General features: G+C 45.5%; 1 protein-coding gene across 4 annotated transcripts in view; it reads right to left on the bottom strand.

Moving 5' to 3' along the window:
• Positions 1-13,440, bottom strand: part of DENND4C (DENN domain containing 4C) — a 186,574-nt gene extending 173,134 nt beyond the window's left edge. For 2 of the 4 annotated variants that reach the window (XM_077249741.1, XM_077249733.1), the window contains exon 1: positions 13,301-13,419. In XM_077249741.1, coding sequence (XP_077105856.1) covers positions 13,301-13,302 — 2 coding nt within the window. In that variant the 5' untranslated portion in view covers positions 13,303-13,419. Of the gene's footprint in view, positions 1-13,248 lie in introns of all 4 variants that reach the window. The other 2 variants (XM_077249748.1, XM_077249757.1) reach the window with 2 other exon arrangements.
• Positions 13,441-21,766: the final 8,326 nt, after the last annotated feature.

Raw genomic sequence — 21,766 nt, forward strand, 5'->3', positions numbered from 1 at the left:
ACGGCCCGTACCGACGGACTAGTGTAAAAGTAGCCTTAGGCTATGTTCACACATTGCATTTTTGCTCTGGTTTTTTTTTTTTTTTGCAGGCAAAAACCTGCTCTTTTGGTAGTAAAGAAGCAGCTTACAAAAATCACATTTTGCTGCTTTTTTAAGATCCCAAAAGTTCAGCTTTGCTTCCACCACTGATTCATGAACACAGGTCACCAATGCAAGACATATGTGAGACCATAAAACCATTTTAGAAAAAAGCAATTTGATCAAATTATTTAGTAGAAAAATATTTCTATGTCTGAAAAATAGTGACTATTGTGAGCAGAAAAGTTTAAAAGTCCATGAAAAAATAGACAATTACAAATGTAACAGTGAGGGGAGGTGAATTAGTCTGGAATAGTTTACCATTGGCAGAGCACCGAGTTTCTAGGACACTTTACTTTCACACTTTGGTTGGCCACAGGTTTTGTTCAATCTCACAACTTTGTCGGCCAAAGTTTACTTTGTACACATCAATAATTTAATTAAATTATACTAATCCCAACTGCCAAACTAAAATGAGGAGACCAAGACATTATGGTTTAAACTTGCGTGTGGGGAGGGAGCACAGGGGAATCACAAAAATAAATGGGTTTCACATACTGTTGTACTTGTTTTTTCCCACTAAAAACGCAAACAAACCCCGATACCTGCGTTTACACTTAGGCTGGTTTCACATTTGCGGTTGTGTCTGCAGCATTTCGGACGCATACATCCGCATGCGTCTTGATTTCCTATTTCTAACATTGTAGACGCAGGTGCATGCATTCGTCCGCGTTTGCTTACGCATGCGTATTTTTCTCAGTGCGGCTAACGCAACATGTTGCAATTTTTGAGGCAGCAAATTTCTGTCAAATACGCGCAGGCATGCGCATGCGTGCGTTAAAAATGCTTTACTGTCTATGAGAACGCATGCGCATATATTTGCGTACGCATGCGTCCGATGTGCTTGCGTACTTCGGACTGCGCATGTCCAGGAACTGATTTATTTAGACACACCCATTAAGACACGCCCTTCTGGAAATATCAAACGTATGCGCATAAAAAGCGCCGACGCATGCGAATAAAAAGCGCCAACGCATGCAAACACAGCGTTTTTTTGCCGTCATACGTAAGCTGCATTATCATGCCTTTGCGGACCATACGCTGCGGACTCAACCGCAAATGTGAACTTAGCCTTACATTACTTTCTATGGATGGAAAAAATGCTCCAAAAACGCTTAAACAAGTGTCATGCTGCAGATTTTAAAAAAAGGAGCAGTTTTCCAACTCAGTCAGGAAAAAAACAATGCACGCATGAGATTTCTGAAATCTCAGAGTTTGCTGGTTCTGTAAAAAACAGCTTAAAATTTGCATACAAAAAAAAAGCAGCAAAAACGCAATGTGTGAACATAGCATTACAGTTTCAGCAAAGTGGATGGGATTTATAGAAATCTCATGCACTTTTTTTTTTTCACTCAGGATAAAATTCACCTGCGGTGCGTGTTTCGAATCAGCAGCATTTCAATTTCTGTTAGGTACGCTGTAGATTTTCAGTTTTACACGTTGCGTCCTGCAGCTTTTTTTTTTTTTTTTTTACAATTTTCAGCTGTGTTTCACAGTACCAGCAAAGTCTATTAGATTTCAGAAATCTCATGCACACATTGTTTTCTTTTTCCTGACTGTTTTGTCAAAGAGCTGCATTGTTGCAAAATGAAGAATGTCACTTTCAGCGTTTTTGCATAATTTTTCACCCATTGAAAGCAATAGGTAGTTCAAAAAACGCTGCAAAAAACGCAGGTATCAGGTTTTGCTGCATTTTTGGTGCCAAAACCTGATGAAGTTGATTCAGATAAAGTTTAGTGCATAAAAAAATTATCAGAATGCACAAGATACAAATGTATCCTGACAAAAAGACAGCAAAAAAAAAAATAATTAACACCTGCTTTTTTTGATGTTGCTTCTTTACTGCCAAGAGAGCACGTTTCGCTTCGTAACCCAGTTTATATATAGGCCCGAGTATTTACTAAATTTGTCTATAGCGGCAATTACCTGTGATAATGTTTCCTCCGCCCTGTCCATGAATATCACCATGTCATCAGCATATAGACCAATGGTGTTCCACACGGCCTGCTATATCAATACCTCTAATATTAGGGGAAGATCTTATGCGTATTGCCAACTCCTCTATCGCAAGAGCGAAAAGAGTCGGGGAAAGGGGGCACCAGTGACGGGTCCCCCTATATAATGAAAAGGACTCGGAAATGGAATTAGTTACAATTATACGAGCTTTAGGTTTCATGTATAGTTTATCAACCCACTTTATAAATTTATCACCAAAACCATACCTTTGCAAACACGCAGACAAAAAGTGCCACTCAAGAGAATCAAAGGCCTTGGCCGCATCCAGGGACGCTAATGCCCAACTATTGACCGGCACTAAAGAACTATATTGGATTATCGACTGAACTCGTTTAATATTAATATAAGTACTCTTACCGGGCATAAAGCCAGTCTGGTCTGGATGTATAAAGGTCCAGTATAACCGAATTCAATCTGATGGCCAAGTATTTCTTCAGTCGAGGTTACCAATGCGCCATCTGGTGCACGAATCTGTAGTATTGTATTAGATGTATTATGTTGGCGCACCAGAAAGGCCAAAAATTTACTAGCTTGATTTCCCAGTTCAAGAGAGTTAATTAGTGCATGTACAAAGACAAAACGACCCTCAGGAAGTCTCCGGGCCTCCCATCTAACATTTCTATGTATCAATAATGAAACCCCCCTCGAATAGCTAGTAGGGAACGCGTGGATGTACCATTGTACCCATGGTTTTTGTATATATCGAGCCGTATCCCGGGTCAAATGCGTCTCCACCAAGGCCACAATATGGGGGTGGTGGCGCCTAATTTGTGAAAAAACCTTAATCTTTTTTACTTAATACCCCTTTACATTCCAGGTCATACATATTATCTCAGATCCCATCCTCACCTCTCAAGATATGGTATACATTATTACTCAGACAAGGTTCAGAGAGATCACACAGAGAAGGCGACTTCTACATAAATAACAAATAAAACTGATATAAGAGAAAAAAACAGAGCAAAAAACAAACAGTAAAGAAGCAAAGTCCTGTGCTCCTATTATCAAGAGAATAAGGGGATACCCCTGCTGGATTCAGCATCCGGTATTGTTGGTAAACTGGATGCCCACAAAGAGAGCTCCACTTGTATAAGTGTTAAAAGAGTTTTCCTTAATTGTGAATATATTAGGATTCCTTCGCACTAGATCCCTTATGGGACCGTAGCCATTCAGCTGCCTCTGCTGGATCATTGAAGAATATGGAGGAACCCTCGTGAACAATTCGGAGTCAAGCTGGATAAATCATCGAATATATGACATTCTTGTCTCTGAGCTGCTTCTTGATTTCCATAAACCGCGCGTACCAGAAAAGGTCTAGGTGGGGCCCCGGGAGGAAGAGGTTTTGTAGGGACTCTATGAGCCCTTTCCACAGTGAATGTTGAAGAGAATTCATCCCCCAGAGAAGTCTTTAGCCAGCCTTCCAAAAAATGCTCAGGCTGCTGACCCTCAGAGCGCTCCGGCAGGCCAATAATTCTGATGTTATTCCGGCGTAGTCTATTCTCTAAATCGTCTGCTTTTTGTTTCCAAACGTTAATAGAGCCAGCCACTTTTGTCAACTTTGCCTCCATGGGCGTAATGGTGTCTTCTACGTAAGACACTCGTTTCCACCTTTGTAATGCACCACCTCGTGGTCACCATATCCTGCCGAAGACGCCCCACTTCATTATATACATCCTCTATCTTTTCGGTGAGGGATGTTCTAGTTAAGGATATAGCCTGCATTAATTGTTCAGACGCCTGTTTAAGAGTCAGTTCTTCCTGTTCGCTTCCCTCATTACTATCAGAGAGGCGATTTTTGCGCTGAGCTTGTGAGGGATTATTCCTGAGGGACCGTGCACTATCAGAGGGATCAACTCTGGCAAACTCCTTTAATTTGTGGGCGGCTCCTGACCCCTTAGAGTGATGCATGACTGACAGCAATGTGGCACAAGATAAATTATATTTATAAAAGTTCCAGATTCCAAGCTACAGACACAGCTGGGCTACTGTAAAGTCTTTATATCATGAAAGAACTCCAAATAGATGAAATGCTTGTAATTATAGATATAAGAACTCTGGGTTCCCACCAGAATCATGTGCACCAGGAAGATCCCACGGCGCCCACCGTGGCAGCAGCGAAGGGGGAGGGGGTTCCTGGGGGCCCTCCTAAGTAATGGAGCTGACGGTTCAAGTGTCTTATGTATAGGGGAGCGCAGGGCACAATTTTCCAGGGCACACACACCACACGTCCCCTCAGTATTCCCAGGATATGTGCTCACCTCCCGAGCAGTGCTGCAGTAATGGCGAGTAGCGCAGCGTCTCCTCCTGATAGAACGCGCGCTCTATAAAATGGTTGCCGTCCCACACAGGAATCGCCACCTGTTCAGGCCCCTCGGGCTCCCGATGTATCAGTGGTTCACAGCACCTACCCATAGGCGCTGGTTATCTCCCGGGATCTAATGAGGTTCTGTCATCGGCAGAGACTGGCGCCGCGCGTCCTCCTGTCTGAGCGCACAGTTTAGAAAATGGCCGCCACCTCAAATGATCTCGCCGCCCGTCCAGGCCTCTTCAGTTCCCAGCGCTCCTGATCTCCACTGCGCCCCTCCACAGGAGCTGAAAGCCTTCCAGGGTCCAGAGGTCCCTATATGAGCAGTTATATTGCACTAAAAGGGGGCCTTAAGTGCAGGATAAAGTCAGGATTCCAGGAGCTCTCTCAAGACGCGTCCTCTCTCCTCGGCTACATAGCCACGCCACCCAGGGATCATCCTTATTCTCATTTGCACATGGAAACACGAGAAGCAATGGAATAAAACTGAAAGGAAGAAGATACAGACTAGATATTAGAAAAACGTTTTGACAGTGAGGGTGATCAATGAGTGCAACAGGTTGCCATGAGAAGTGGCGAGTTCATCTTCAATGGAAGATTCAAACAGAGGCTGGACAGGCGTATGTCTGAGATGATTTAGTGAGTCCTTCTTTGAGCAGGGAGTTGGATAGGATGACCCTGGAGATCCCTTCCAACTCTAACATTCTATGGGGTTTTTTTGCTGTCTTGACTAATATCGCTGTAGCAGCTACACACCTAACAGGGTCTTCTTTTCTTATTTTTTTGTCATCCCTTTTAGGCTATGAAATATTTATTACACACAAATCCTTTAAATATATTATGATTATTGAGGGGTATTGTTTTGATTATTCTATGTTCCAACTGCAAATCTTACTTTATTTTGATTTGAGGACATGGTCTATTCTTGCTCATTATTTTGTGCTGAGATATGTTACACACACCTTTGGTGCTTTTAAACAGTGTTATATTTGCTTGTTTTCATATTAATGTCCGTTTTTTAAGACGTGCAGTCTTCCTTTTTCATATACTTTTTGTTTTCCAGTCACAGCATCCGAGAATGACCACTAAACCATGCATGAAGCTGTGGTGATCCTGCTCCGAACACGTTGCACAACTGGCCACTGCGAGAACTGCAAACTGATCGTGGGGGTGTTGGGGCTCGAACCTATCTGATATGTAGGACTTATCCGAAGGATAGACTATTAATTTACAAGTCAGAAAACCTTTACAAGTGCCCATAACGGTTGTGATAATTCTGTAGGACCTTCATCAAGACAAATCTCACACATGCACTAGCAGATCATACAGTAGGTACTGTTTAAATAGACTTTCCCATATACTACAGTAATATAGTAGGCCTGGACAAATCTTACGTAGGCCTAGCAGCAAACAATGAAAATTTTAAGCTGCATTTAGAGGTCCATGAAAGAGGGTCTAAGTACTATCTACAATTACCTTTCCACTCACTCCTCCATTCCTTAGCAGTTAAGGTACCTTCACACTAAGCGACACTGCAGCGATATCGACAACGATGCCGATCGCTGCAGCGTCGCTGGAGAGCTGTCACACAGACCGCTCTCCAGCGACCAACTATGCCGAAGTCCCCGGGTAACCAGGGTAAACATCGGGTTGCTAAGCGCAGGGCCGCGCTTAGTAACCCGATGTTTACCCTGGTTACCAGTGTAAATGTAAAAAAACAAACACTACATACTTCCATTCGCGTCCCCCGGCGTCCGCTTCCCTACACTGTGTAAGCGCCGGCAGTAGCAGGGCACAGCGGTGACGTCACCGCTGTGCTTTGCTTTCCGGCCGGCACTGACACATTCAGTGCAGGAAGCTCTGAGCAGCAGCGCGGACGCCGGGGGACGTGACAGACATCAGAAGGTGAGTATGTACTGGTTTTTTTTTTTTACTTTTACAATGGTAACCAGGGTAAATATCGGGTTACTAAGCGCGGCCCTGCGCTTAGTAACCCGATATTTACCCGGGTTACCATTGTAAAACATCGCTGGCATCGTTGCTTTTGCTGTCAAACACAACGATACACGCCGATCTGACGACCAAATAAAGTTCTGAACTTTCAGCAACGACCAGCGATATCACAGCGGGATCCAGATCGCTGCTGCGTGTCAAACACAACGATATCGCTATTCAGGACGCTGCAACGTCACGGATCGCTGTCGTTATCGTTGCAAAGTCGTTTAGTGTGAAGGTACCTTAAGAGTAGGCTCTTGCTTCCCAAGTAGACAGAGAGAAGTCACAGTTAAGACTCCATTACACTATCATTAAACAGTCTATGAGCACCATCTCCACCCTGTATACAAATTGTTAGACTAAAGGTACCTTCACACTAAACGATTTACCAACGATCACGACCAGCGATACGACCTGGCCGTGATCGTTGGTAAGTCGTTGTGTGGTCGCTGGGGAGCTGTCACACAGACAGCTCTCCAGCGACCAACGATGCCGAGGTCCCCGGGTAACCAGGGTAAACATCGGGTTACTAAGCGCAGGGCCGTGTGACAGACAGCAGAAGGTGAGTATGTACTGTATGGTTTTTTTTACATTTACACTGGTAACCAGGGTAAACATCGGGTTACTAAGCGCGGCCCTGCGCTTAGTAACCCGATATTTACCCTGGTTACCATTGTAAAACATCGCTGGCATTGTTGCTTTTGCTGTCAAACACAACGATACACGCCGATCTGACGACCAAATAAAGTTCTGAACTTTCAGCAACGACCAGCGATATCACAGCAGGATCCTGATCGCTGCTGCGTGTCAAACACAACGATATCGCTATCCAGGACGCTGCAACGTCACGGATTGCTATCGTTGCAAAGTCGCTTAGTGTGAAGGTACCTTTACTAATGAGCATGTACGCACACATGCTGTAGCTTAGCCTATCTGCCAGCTGGGCAACTTGCTACAAACTAGTTTTTTGAGGGATCAGTGAGGTTCCAGAACCTGGACCTCCAATGATCAACTACATGCTGGGAAGGGACTAGATATACCGGTAATTGTAATATTGCACAAATGACAGATCAATTCCCCCAGATTATGTCTGCAGACATTACGTAATCGTCCCCTCTCACCCCTCAATGCAGATGTGGGGTTTTGTGTCTAAGAGAAATAGTGTGTAGTCACTCAGTGTGACTGCAAAAAGCTGAATCGTGACTGTATGCGATGTGTATACGGTCACGATTCACCGTGCGAGTGGGTGGTCACGTACTGACTAATCTCATCTGGCTTTCCTCCGTTCTCGTCCATTAAGAGAAGCCACCACAACTATGCATTATTGCATACATAATGTCATATCACACACTTGCAAGGAGATATAGAGGAATTGTGGCTGTGCGCACATTGCACACTGTCATGATTCTACAATCACATGAAAAGATTGCAGTCATTCTTAGATCTTGAAAACCATTTTTAAGGGGCAAAAGCTTTCACTATTGAATTAGAAAACACTTTTTTTGTTTTTCTTACTATTTATATATTTTAATATCCTTTTACATCAAACAGTTTCTCACCGGTCCCAATCAATAAGTCTGCCGTCTCTTTGTGTGACTGCAGACGTATGAATCCTCCCTGGACACACACTGCGGGGTACGCTGCGGGGATTCGCCGGTTTCTGAGTTATTGTAGAATATACAATAGATATCACTTATGTAAGAAGTGAAATCTTTGGCATTGTACTATATCTATATTTCTCTGCCGTATCTGAGCATCATAAATCGTGGTAGGTGTTAAATTGGCCCACAAAAACCTAGCACTGGCCCTGATAATGACCCATTGCAAACAAAAGTATACCACACAGTACAATATATACAGGGGCTTCTCACAAAATTAGAATATCATCAAAAAGTTAATTTATTTCAGTTCTTCAATTAAAAAAAAGTGAAACTCATTATATAGAGTCATTACAAACAGCGTGACCTATTTCAAGTGCTTATTTCTGTTAACCCCTTTACCCCCAAGGGTGGTTTGCACGTTAAAGGGAACCTGTCACCTCGTTTTTTGAAGATGAGCTAAAAATAGCGTTAAATAGGGGCAGAGCTGGGCGTTACATTAGTGTCTTTGTGTGCCTTTATTACCCACCTATGCTGCCGAAATACCTTTGTAAAGTCGCCATTTTCTGCTGTCACTCACGCTGGTCTGGTCCTATGGGCATGGTGACAGCGCTGTTTCTCCCCCAGAATCCTGCTCATCATTACGTTGGTGGCGTAGTGGTGTGCGCATGTCCAAAAGGCGAATCCACTGCCCAGGAGATTCAAAACAGCGCGATCTGCGCTATTCAGCCGTTTACCGGTGGCCGCGCGTGCGCAGATGGAGCGCTCTGCTGCCCGGGGCTTCAGGAAAATGGCCGCCACGATCTCCATCTGCGCACGCGCGGAATCCCGCGGCCATTTTCCTGAAGCCCCGGGCAGCAGAGCATCTTATACGCCCAGTCATCTTACACGACGTGTGCGGTCCGGATGGTTCCCAGGGTCTGGAGTAGAGGAGACTCCTTCAGGCCCTGGGATACGTATTTATGTAAAAAAAAAAAAAGAATAAAAAAAAATATGGATATACTTACCCTCCGACGGCCCCCGGCTCTCAGCGGTGCAAGCGGCAGCCTCCGTTCCCAAGGGTGCATTGAGCGAAGGACCTGAGATAACGTTGCGGTCACGCGACCGCGACGTCATTTCCGGCCTTCGCGCAATGCACCCTTGGGAACGGAGGCCGCCGCTTGCACCGCTGAGAGCCGGGGGCCGTCGGAGGGTAAGTATATCCATATTTTTTATTCTTATTCTTTTTTTTTTACATGAATATGGATCCCAGGGCCTGAAGGAGAGTCTCCTCTACTCCAGACCCTGGGAACCATCCAGGACCGCTCCCTGCACACGCCGTACCAGGCGTATAAGACGACCCCCGACTTTTGAGACGATTTTCAGGAGTTAAAAAGTCGTCTTATACGCAGGAAAATAAGGTACTTAAGTAACATTTCCCACATGTCTACTTTACATCGGCTCAATTTTGGTAACAAAATTTTTTTTTTTGTTAGGGAGTTATAAGGGTTAAAAATTGACCAGCGATTTCTCATTTTTACAACACCATTTTTTTTTTTTTAGGGACCACATCACATTTGAAGTCACTGTGAGGGGTCTATATGATATAAAATACCAAAAAGTGACACCATTCTAAAAACTGCCCCCATTAAGGTGCTCAAAACCACATTTAAGAGGTTTATTAACGATTCAGGTACTTCACAGGATTTTTGGAATGTTTAAAAAAAATGAAAATTTAACTTTTTTTCACAAAAAAATTACTTCAGATCCAATTTGTTTTATTTTACCAAGGGTAACAGGAGAAATTGGAACCCACAGGTTGTTGTGCAATTTGTCCAGAGTAAGTTAATACCCCATATGTGGGAGAAAACTACTGTTTGGGCACACGTCGGGGCTCGGAAGGGAAGGAGCGCCGTTTGGAATACAGACTTTGTTGGATGGTCTGCGGGCGTACGTTGCGTTCGCAGAGCCCCTGATGTACCTAAACAGTAGAAACCCCCCACAAGTGACCCCATATTGGAAACTAGACCCAACCAAGGAACTTATCTAGATGTGTTGCGAGAACTTTGAACCCCAAAATGTTTCACTAAAGTTTATAACGCAGAGCAGTGAAAATAAAAAAAAAATCTTTTTTTTATCCCACAAAAATGATTTTTTAGACCCCAGTTTTGTATTTTCCCAAGGGTACCAGGAGAAACTGGACCGCAAAAGTTGTTGTCCAATTTGTCCTGAGTACGCTGATACCCCATATGTGGGGGTAAACCCCTGTTTGGGCACACGTTGGGGCTTGGAAGGGAAGGAGCAACGTTTTACTTTTTCAACGCAGAATTGGATGGCATTGAGATGGGACGTCATGATGTGTTTGCAGAGCCCCTGATGTGCCTAAACAGTGGAAACCCCCCCAATTCTAACTACAACCCTAATCCAAACACACCCCTAACCCTAATCCCAACCCTAACCACACCCCTAACCCAACCGTAAACATAATCCAAACCGTAACTCCAACTTTAGCCCCAGCCCTAACTTTAGCCCCAACCCTAATGGAAAATGGTAATAAATACATTTTTTTATTTTATTATTTTTCCCTAACTAAGGCGGTGATAAAGAGGGGTTTGATTTACTATTTATAGCAGGGTTTTATAGCGGATTTTTGTTTGGCAGCTGTCACACACTAAAAGACGCTTTTTATAGCAAAAAATATATTTTGCATCACCACATTTTGAGAGCTACAATTTTTCCATATTTTGGTCCACAGAGCCATGTCAGGTCTTGTTTTTTGCGGGACGAGTTGACGTTTTTATTGGTACCATTGTCGGGCACATGCCATTTTTTGATCGCTTTTTATTCCGATTTTTGTTAGGCAGAATGAACAAAAACCAGCAATTCATGAATTTCTTTTGGGGTGGGGCATTCTTTGTGCAGATTCCGCAGTGGTTTACACCTGCTCAATAGGAATCCGCAGGTGTAAAACCGCAGGTGGAGTCGGATTTGGAGGCCGGATTCATCATTTCACATGTCAGTTTCATCCGTTAATCACTGGAACCGTCGCTTCGCGTTTTTTCGCCGGACAGAAAAACTTTAGACGGATCCGGCTAAAAAAGTCTGAAGCGTGTGGCCATCAGGCGCAATCTGACACTAATACAACTCTATGAGAAAAAAAGAAAAACGGATCCGGCGAGAAAAAAAATGGATTTTTTTTTTTTTTTTTCAAAACTTGCCGGATTGTGCCTGACGGCAAAAACGTGATGTGTGAAAGTAGCCTTACCTGGGCCAAGGAGAAACAGAACAGGACTGTGGCTCAATGGTCCAAGATGTTGTTTTCAGAAGAAAGGAAATTTTGCATATTTGGAAATCAAGGTCCCAGAGTCTGATGCAGTAATTGATGCAAAATGAGCCCTGACCAAGTATTGAGTGCATTTACTGAACATACATTACAGTAGGCCAACATTTCAGATTTTAAAATCATTTTTCAACTGGTGTTATAAAGTATTCTAATTTACTGAGATAATGACTTTTGTGTTTTCATTGGCTGTAAGTCATAATCATCAACATTAACAGAAATAAACACTTGAAATAGATCACTGTTTGTAATGACTCTATATAATATATAACTTTCACTTTTTGTATTGAAGAACTGAAATAAATCAACTTTTTGATGATATTCTAATTTTATATTAGCCCTGAAAGGTGATGTCTGTTATGTCAGCCAAACCTGGTGACAGGTTCCTTTTAAGCTGTAGCCCTCTGTACAGGAAAGTGCTGTCCTATACAGCACAAACAGAGACATACCAGCCAAAGGCCAAAAGACACAATTTTGGCCTCCATCTGTTACATGGTGACCTATGGCAATGTTATCATATATGTCAGGAAAAGCTCCAAGTTTAACCTTGAACCCACTTTGTTCCAGTAATTTAGGTATTCAGATCCACAACAATTAGCAAGATTTGCAGATCTGAGGCAGGCATACCAAAACATTAATCCTGGGAAAAAATGATTTGTTTTGTAAACTGTTAATGATATGGAAAAGTACAAAAAGGAAGAAAAACATTTTTTCAAAAAACCTGAAACCCTGCAGTTCTCACTCGGGTGAAACAAAAGCCGTCATTTATGATGATCGCTAGCAGGATTATAATGACAGAACACATTATATACCATGTCCAGGCCTGAAACATCGACGACAGATGACCAAGAGTGTCCATGTGAGAGGAGAAAAACAAAGCACAGTATGTCCTATTTTCTTCGGCCTATACATGTCACAGCACAAACAAATCGGATCTTATACGGCTGACCTTTATTTCATCCAATTGTTACAGCTAGAGCTCCATTATTAACATAGGAAACTGATTATGGATAAAATTGGCCAACTTTTCTGGCCAAGAAAATCAAATTCATATGCTGGTGTGACCCCGACCTAAGACACAGGACCCACCATTTACATGTGGCGGTAACAGCTCACCTCCTCCCCTCCCTGCACAGAGCACTCCTATAACACTCCCATAGTGAAAGCCTAAAGTTTATTGTTTCCATGGCTCACGCAGCTGCTGTAAAGCAGATGTATTTGTGCCGCTAGCAGTTCAGGGAACATGGCTGCCCCTACATCCCAGAGAATAAAGTCATTTACCAGGACAACCATTCCCCTTAAATCTATGGGAGCGCCAGGCATGGACTAGTAGCTTCCAGCTACGCCTGATGGAGACACTGATCGAGCCATTTACAGGCAGCAATGACACCTATGTCCTGCTAGATGGTGGGAATAAGGACACGATTCAGCACGGAAAGCACAGCAGTGTGTGCGGATATCAGAGTCCGGAGATCTGGTAGGACCGGCGCAGCCACGGCTAATAAGGCTGGCACCCCAGGAGTGCCACACACAGCGCTGGCACCACTGTGCACACTGGAGACGTCATGTGCCAGCCCTGCATGGGTGTAATGTCAGTAACCTGACCCACAGGCACAGGGCACCTTCTGCTCACAACAATGGAGATGGCAGAGCCGAGGGTGTCACTTGGCACAACTTACATAGGACTGCACCAGCAGGAGGTACAGAGTCAGCCTGCAACATGTGTGCCACCATGGCATCCTGCGAGGAGGCAGCGGACAGGTGCCACTTGTTGCCGGTGCCCCGAGAAGTGCAGGCAGTGTGGACATTGTGGTCATTTCCCCCTGCGCTGATATCACAGCCCCTCCCTCACTACACCCAGGCCCGTCCTCACCTACCTGGCCCAGAGGGCACCACACGCTAGGAAGCCTCTTACTGGCAGCAGCTTACATTACACTAGCACGCAGCTAGTTGTCCCTGACACCGCGGCCGTCACCCGCACCACTGGCGCCATGATCTTCACTTCAGACCGGAGAATACTTCCGGGCTTAGCCCCGGTGACCGCCTCCCTGCTGCCGCCTAGTGGCTAGTTCTGGTACTGCAGTGGATAAAGTTCCCCTTTGACTTTCTGAATTGGGAACGTCAGGTGACATGAAGGTCACGTGACACGTGATCTCATCCCTGGTGGATTGCCTGTGGAGAAAACTTGCCTTGTGCTGTCATGGCGGGAGCCGAGTCACGCTGGCTACGTTAGTTTTTCACCTACCAGCGGAATAATGCCTGTGATTGATGTGGTGTGGTGTGCTTTAGGGAACTGCCTTGTGGGAGTTTAAAGGGGATATCCAACTTCATAAAAGTATTTACAAGTGAGCAGCGTGTGACTGCTGCAGCCAACCAGTGACCTCTGTTGTCACATGCCGGAGCTGTAATACCAGTAGGATGTCATACTGTGCGGATATTATATGTGTGTATATATATATATATATATATACATACATACATACATACGCACTAGATGGAGAGATCAGGAGAGCAGTAACGTCACGATGGGGCTGCGCGGGCATTCAGCGCTATTGTTACCTAATGGCATCCTGTGATATTCTAATGACTTTTGCATCAGGCGACTCGTGCTTGACGTCTACACTTATATGCATTGCTTTTGTCCCAGCGATGCTGTTGCTCCTCAAGAGTCTCATTTGCCCTATGTAGTCTTCGACGTTGTGCCTATGCTGCTTTCCTTTAATTGTCATTGGCATACTTTTTAGGAGCCATGCTGGCATTGATATTTGCTTTTTAAAGGGGTTTTCCCACGAACAAAAGTTAATTTTAAAAATTGTCTGTGTCTGACCGTGTACCACAGCTTCTGGGCAGGGGAGGAAGCAAAAGACAATACTGACATTACAGCAGGATATCGCAGATGATACATTTTTTGAGGTAATATATTTTTTAAAACCAGTTAATGAAATATTTTACCTCACAAAATGAATCCACTGTGATCCCCTGCTGTAATGTCAGTATTATCTTTTGCTTCCTCCCCTGCCCAGGAGATGAGGTTTGCTCCGTACACAGACAGACTATTTTTAAAATGAACTTTTGTTCGTGGGAAAACCCCTTTAATGTGACCGGCTTCCTCTGCCTGTAGACACGTCGCACATCTGCTGCCGGGATCAGCCCAATGATTCGCATAATTCGCACAGGTGCAGTAAATCAGACTACTGCCATCTTTGTGCAGACAGATGGCAGCGGTCACATTAAAACTGCACATGCGCTCCTCCTGTACAAAGATGGCGGCAGTCAGTGAATCATTCGGCTGATCCCAGCGGCATGTTCGCAATGGTGTTATGCTGGTGGTACCGTGCAAGAGGCTGCGTGAAAGAGCGTGAGAGTGTGAATGTGAGTGAGTGTGAGGCTGCTGTCACACTATCAGTATTTGGTCAATATTTTACATCAGTATTTGTAAGCCAAAACCAGGAGTGGGTGATAAATACAGAAGTGGAGCATATGTTTCTATTATACTTTTCCTCTAATTGTTCCACTCCTGGTTTTGGCTTACAAATACTGAGGTAAAATACTGACCAAATACTGATAGTGTGACGGCAGCCTAAGAGTGTGAATGAGCGTATGAGTAAATGTGAGAGTGAGTGAATGTAAGGGTGAGGCCGGCGTCACACTAGGCGTAAGTAAATACGGTCCGTTTTTTACGGCCGTAATACGCAGTAATTGTCCCAAAACACAGTTCCGTATTCAATGCGAGCATGCAATTTTTACTCACAAATTTATCCGTGTGTTATCCGCATGGCTTCGGCGATTTTTTTCTCGCAGGCTTGCAAAATGGACATGGATCCATCGGATCAAATATTCTTAAAAACATATATACAGTCTATATATATATATATATAATATTTTTCTTTATATTTAATTCAGTGCTAGATAGCAGAAAAGCCGGTAATTCAATCGCCGGCTTTTCCTATCTCCTTCACAAACCCGACAGGATATGAGACATGGATTACATACAGTAAACCATCTCATATCCCTTCTTTTATTACATATTCCTCTTTACTAATGTAAGAAGTGTCTTTGTGTAAAATTTGGGGGCTCTAGCTAATAAATTAAAGGGTTAAATCCCGGAAAAAATTGGCGTGGGCTCCCGCGCAATTTTCTCCGCCAGAGTGGGAAAGCCAGTGACTGAGGGCAGATATTAATAGCCTAGAGAGGGACCGGGGTTATTGCCCCCCCCCCCCCCCCCCCCGGCTAAAAACATCTGCCCCCAACCACCGCAGAAAAGGCACATCTGTAAGATGCACCTATTCTGGCACTTAGCCTCTCTCTTCCCACTCCCCTGTAGCGGTGGGATATGGGGTAATGAAGGGTTAATGTCACCTTGCTATTGTAAGGTGACATTAAGCCAGGTTAATAATGGAGAGGCATCAATTATGACACCTATCCATTATTAATCCATTAGTACGAAATGATTAATAAAACACACACATTATTAAAAAGTATTTTAATTAAATAAAGACACAGGGTGTTTTAATATTTTATTATACTCTTAATCCACCTGAAGACCCTTGTCACCTGAAATAAAGTAAAAAAAAACCACACCAATATTCCATACCTTCTGTTGTTACAGTCTTATCCCACGCTGTAAATCCATCTGAAGGGGTTAAATCATTTTGCACCCAGGAGCTCTGCTAATGCAGCTGTGCTCCTGACTGTGAAACTTGGTGTATGAATGGAGTGCAGGGGAATGTACTGTAGTTACCTCGAGTTACGGTGCTGTGCCCTCTGCTGGATGAACTCATATGAACGTGAGCATGGGAAAATATTCTGAAAAGTTCCCACACTCGAGTTTTTCTGGATGTATTTTCTGCGCTCATACGTCCGTAAAACTCGCTAGTGTGACGCCGGCTTGAGTGTGACATTTAATGTGAGTGTGAATGTGTATGTGTATGTGTGTGTGTGTTTGTGTGTGTGTGGTGCGGTGCGACGGTGTTCCACTGGTGGTACCGTGCAATAGGTTGGTACCAGCAGCAGTTTACATATTGAGACACAGGAACATCATGGGGATCGCCCCTGGAAGCATTTCTGACTCTAAGGTCACAGCTGCGCAGTAAATCATTTTCCTACGGCTGCCCGGCGGGGAGGGTGCCCCGGAGGTCTGGATCCGAGCGGTGGTCGGGATCCCAGCGGCAGCCTGGATCCCAGAGGTGGGGAGGGGTCCTTGCGGCGGGGGAGTCCCAGCAGCGGGGTGTCCGGCGATGACACGCTGGTGGTACTGCTCAAGGGCCTAGTACCACCAGCAGGTGCCATATTGGAATACCCATCACTTGCATATTCCAATATGGTGGTCGGCGTACTACCTGTGCGGCGCGGTGGATTGTAGGATTCGAGGACGTCCAGACGGAAGTGGATGACAATTTAAGGTAATTATATAAAAATATATATGTGTGTACAGGGCCGCCATATGGGGCCCGGTGGGTAGAGGGGACCCGCATCGGGCCCCGTCTCATCTGCCCATCGGGCCCCAGCGGCAAGCTTCTTCCGGTACAGTAACTGAACCTGCGTCTGAGACGCAGGTTCAGTTACTCTATTGCATTGTGGGCCCGCCAGGCAATAGTTAACGCCAACAGCCAATCGGAGGCTGGCAGCTGACATTGTCATTTGCTGGCGAGTCCGCGCTGAAATGCCTGGGATGGACGTCGGCGCTGGACTGTGGCAAGGTAAGGAGAAAGGTGTTTTTTTTAAATTGTTATTGAATGAAGCAAGCACGGGGCAGTATGTGAGACACTGGGGACAGCACGCGAGACCCGGGCAGGATGTGAGACACAGGGAGCAGGATGTGAGACACAGGGGGCAGGATGTGAGACACAGGGGGCAGGATGTGAGACACAGGGGGCAGGATGTGAGACACGGGGCAGGATGTGAGACACGGGCCAGGATGTGAGACACGGGGCAGGATGTGAGACACGGGGCAGGATGTGAGACACGGTGCAGGATGTGAGACACAAGGGGGCAGGATGTGAGACACAAGGGGGCATGATGTTAGACCCAGGGGGGCATGATGTGAGACCCAGCGGGGCATGATGTGAGACCCAGGGGGGGCATGATGTGAGACACGGGGGCATGATGTGAGACACGGGGGGCAGGATGTGAGACTCAGGAGGGCAGTATGTGAGACACAATGGGGCAGTATGTGAGACATGGGGGCATGATGTGAGACACGGGGGCATGATGTGAGACACGGGAGCATGATGTGAGACACAGGAGGCAGGATGTGAGACAGGGCAGGATGTGAGACACAAGGGGGAAGGATGTGAGACACAAGGGGGCAGGATGTGAGACACAAGGGGGCAGGATGTGAGACAAGGGGGCATGATATGAAACACGGGGGCATGATGTGAGACACGGGGCAGGATGTGAGACACAGGAGGCAGGATGTGAGACACAGGGCAGGATGTGAGACACAGGGCAGGATGTGAGACACAAGGGGGCAGGATGTGAGACAAGGGGGCATGATGTGAGACCCAGGGGGGCATGATGTGACACTCAGGGTGGCATGATGTGAGACAGGGTGGCATGATGTGAGACAGGGTGGCATGATGTGAGACACGGTGGCATGATGTGAGACACGGTGGCATGATGTGAGACACGGGGCAGGATGTGACACAGGAGGCAGGATGTGAGACACACGGGGCAGGATGTGAGACCCAGGGGGGCATGATGTGAGACCCAGGGGGGCATGATGTGAGACCCAGGGGGGCATGATGTGAGACCCAGGGGGGCATGATGTGAGACCCAGGGGGGCAGGATGTGAGACTCGGGGGCAGGATGTGAGACTCAGGAGGGCAGGATGTGAGACAGGGTGGCATGATGTGAGACACTGGGGCATGATGTGAGACACGGGGGCATGATGTGAGACACGGGGGCATGATGTGATACACAGGAGGGCATGATGTGAGACATGGGGGCATGATGTGAGACATGGGGGCATGATGTGAGACACGGGGGCAGGATGTGAGACACAAGGGGCAGTATGTGAGACACAAGGGGCAGGATGTTAGATGGGGGCAGGATGTGAGACACAAAGGGCAGGAGGTGAGACGGGGCAAGATGTGAGACACGGGGCCGGATGTGAGACACAGTGGGCAAGATGTGAGACACGGGGCATGATATGAGACTCAGGGGGACAGGATGTGAGACACGGGGCATGATATGAGACTCAGGGGGGGCAGGATGTGAGACACGGGGCAGAACGTGAGACACGGGGCAGGATGGGAGACACGTGGTAGAATGAAGACAAATGGGGAAGGATGGAGACATATTGTTCCTGACTTGCACATTGATTTAATTGAGTGTAAGGCTATGTGCACACATTGCAGAATTGCCGCGGAAATTTGCGCAGCAATTCTGCAACTCCCTGCCGCGGGTATAATGCATACGGAATTGGCATGCGTATTCCCGCTAAACACTAGCGTTTTGCAATTGTAATTAGCTTGCAGAATGCTAGCGTTTTCCAAGCGATCTGTAGCATTGCTTGGAAAACTGATTGACAGGTTGGTCACACTTGTCAAACCATTGTGTTTGACAAGTGTGACCAACTTTTTACTATTGCTGCTGCCTATGCACCCTGGGTACCAACCGCACATGATCCGCTTACTTTCCTCATGGTGGGCATAGCCCCATGCGGGAAGTAAGCGGATCAATGCATTCCTATGTGTGCGGAATTGTGGCGAATGAACATGCTGCGTTTTTTTCCGGAATGCGATTCCGCTGCTAGAAAAAATGCAGCATGTGCACAAAAAGTGCAGGACGCATTAAAAATGATGAGGGGCTTATTTAAGCTTTTTTTTAAGCTTTTTTTCTGCGGAAAACGGACGAAAAAACGCTAAGAATCCTGAACATGTGCACTTATCCTAAATGGGGTGAATCATACATTTAATGAATTTTGCACAGCTGTCACTTAACACTAATTATGATTAAGATATCTTTATTGATCTATATGTATGTATTTCTGATTAATTGCACAATGAAGCACTTTATGCACGGAATTATTGTTCACATCATGTTGATGTGTAACTCTTAAAATTTGAATATGATGTATACTAGTTGGCCTGTGCGAAATTTTGGCACATTGGTTGTCGGGGGCGCAGGCAATTTCAGGAAAATCAAGCTGGTCAAATGTAAATGTATTTAATGAGATGATGAACACAGAGAGGTATGTGTCTCAGTGACATATACAGTGCCTTGCGAAATTATTCGGCCCCCTTGAACTTTTCAACCTTTTCCCACATATCATGCTTCAAACATAATGATACCAAATGTAATTTTTTAGTGAAGAATCAAAAAGTTGAACAAAATTTATTGGTTATTTTAAATTTTTGTGGAAATTCCAAAACTGAGAAGTGGGGCATGCCATATTATTCGGCCCCTTTAACTGCGATTACAGCTGCAAGTCGCTTGGGGTATGTCTCTATCAGTTTTGTACATCGAGAGACTGAAATTCTTGCCCATTCTTCCTTGGCAAACAGCTCGAGCTCAGTGAGGTTTGATGGAGACTGTGAACAGCAGTTTTCAGCTCTTTCCACAGATTCTCGATGGGATTGAGGCCTGGACTTTGACTTGGCCATTCTAACACCTGGATACGTTTGTTTGTGAACCATTCCATTGTAAATTTTGCTTTATGTTTGGGATCATTGTCTTGTTGGAAGACAAATCTCCGTCCCAATTTCAGGTCTTTTGCAGACTCCAACAGGTTTTCTTCAAGAATGGTCCTGTATTTGGCTCCATCCATCTTCCCATCAATTTTAACCATCTTCGCTGTCCCTGCTGAAGAAAAGCAGGCCCAAATTATGATGCTGGCACCATCATGTTTGACAGTGAGGATGTTGTGTTCAGGGTGATGAGCTGTGTAGCCTTTACGCCAAACATATCGTTTGGCATTGTTGCCAAAAAGTTCGATTTTGGTTTCATCTGACCGGAGCACCTTCTTCCACATGTTTGGTGTGTCTCCAAGGTGGCTTGTTGCAAACTTTAAACAACACATTTTATGGATATCTTTGAGAAATGGCTTTCTTTTTGCCACTCTTCCATAAAGGCCAGATTTGTGCAGTGTACGACTGATTGTTGTCCTATGGACAGACTGTCCCACCTCAGCTGTAGATCTGCAGTTCATCCAGAGTGATCATGGGCCCAGGGGTGAACCTAGCCTCTCTGCTGCCTGAGGCAAACTGCAAAACGGCGCCCCCACCCCACATAGTAAAATCAGTACAAATAAGTCTTAGCAGGACCATATCTGACAACCTCAGCTCATCCACAGAGGGTAACACACACCAACTCTGCTATATCCCACTTCCTTACTGCTTTCAGATCTGAAATCCCCAGCTGGTTCATATAGCTTATCTACTTCTGACAGTCTGATGGAGGGGAAGCTGTGAACCATGACAGAGCTGCTGCTGCTGCGCATGTGGTGCCTGTGTGGGGGGCGGGTGAAGTTTTTTACAGTTACTTACTGCCGGTTACTGCTCTGCGACTAGTCCGACTCCCAGCAATGTGTTGTCCCCGCAGGTCAGCATACCTCCCAACTTTTGAAGATGGTAAAGAGGGACAACGCGCGCCGCGGCAAATTTTAGGCCACGCCTCTGACCACACCCATTCATAATTAGCCACACCCATATCCACGTCCCAACCACACCCATTTACCACTGCTGATCACACTGTTTCATATACAATAATTATAAACAAAAAAATATGGCCACACAGTGCTCCATACTGTATAATGACCGTACATGATGCTCCATACCGTATAATGACCGCACATGATGCTCCATACCGTATAATGACCACACATGATGCCCCATACTGTATAATGACTGCACATGATGCCCCATACTGTATAATGACTGCACATGATGCTCCATACTATCTAATGGCCGCACATGATGCCCCATACTGTATAATGGTCACACATGATGCCCCATACTGTATAATGGCCACACATGATGCTCCATACTGTATAATGGCCACACATGATGCTCCATACTGTATAATGGCCACACATGATGCCCCATACTGTATAATGACTGCACATGATGCTCCATACTGTCTAATGGCCACACATGATGCCCCATACTGTATATTGGCTGCACATGATGCTCCATACTGTCTAATGGCCACACATGATGCTCCATACTGTATATTGGCTGCACATGATGCCCCATACTGTATATTGGCTGCACATGATGCTCCATACTGTATAATGACTGCACATGATGCTCCATACCATATAATGGCCACACATAGCTACTCCTACACACGCGGCTGCGCTCAGTACACTTTGCACACGGCTCCGCTCCATACACATGTGCTCCGCTCCATACAACTCGTACACACGTGGCTCCGCTCCAGACACCTCGTACA

This window comes from Ranitomeya variabilis, chromosome 1 (genome assembly GCF_051348905.1).
Source record: "Ranitomeya variabilis isolate aRanVar5 chromosome 1, aRanVar5.hap1, whole genome shotgun sequence".
NCBI lineage: Eukaryota > Metazoa > Chordata > Amphibia > Anura > Dendrobatidae > Ranitomeya > Ranitomeya variabilis.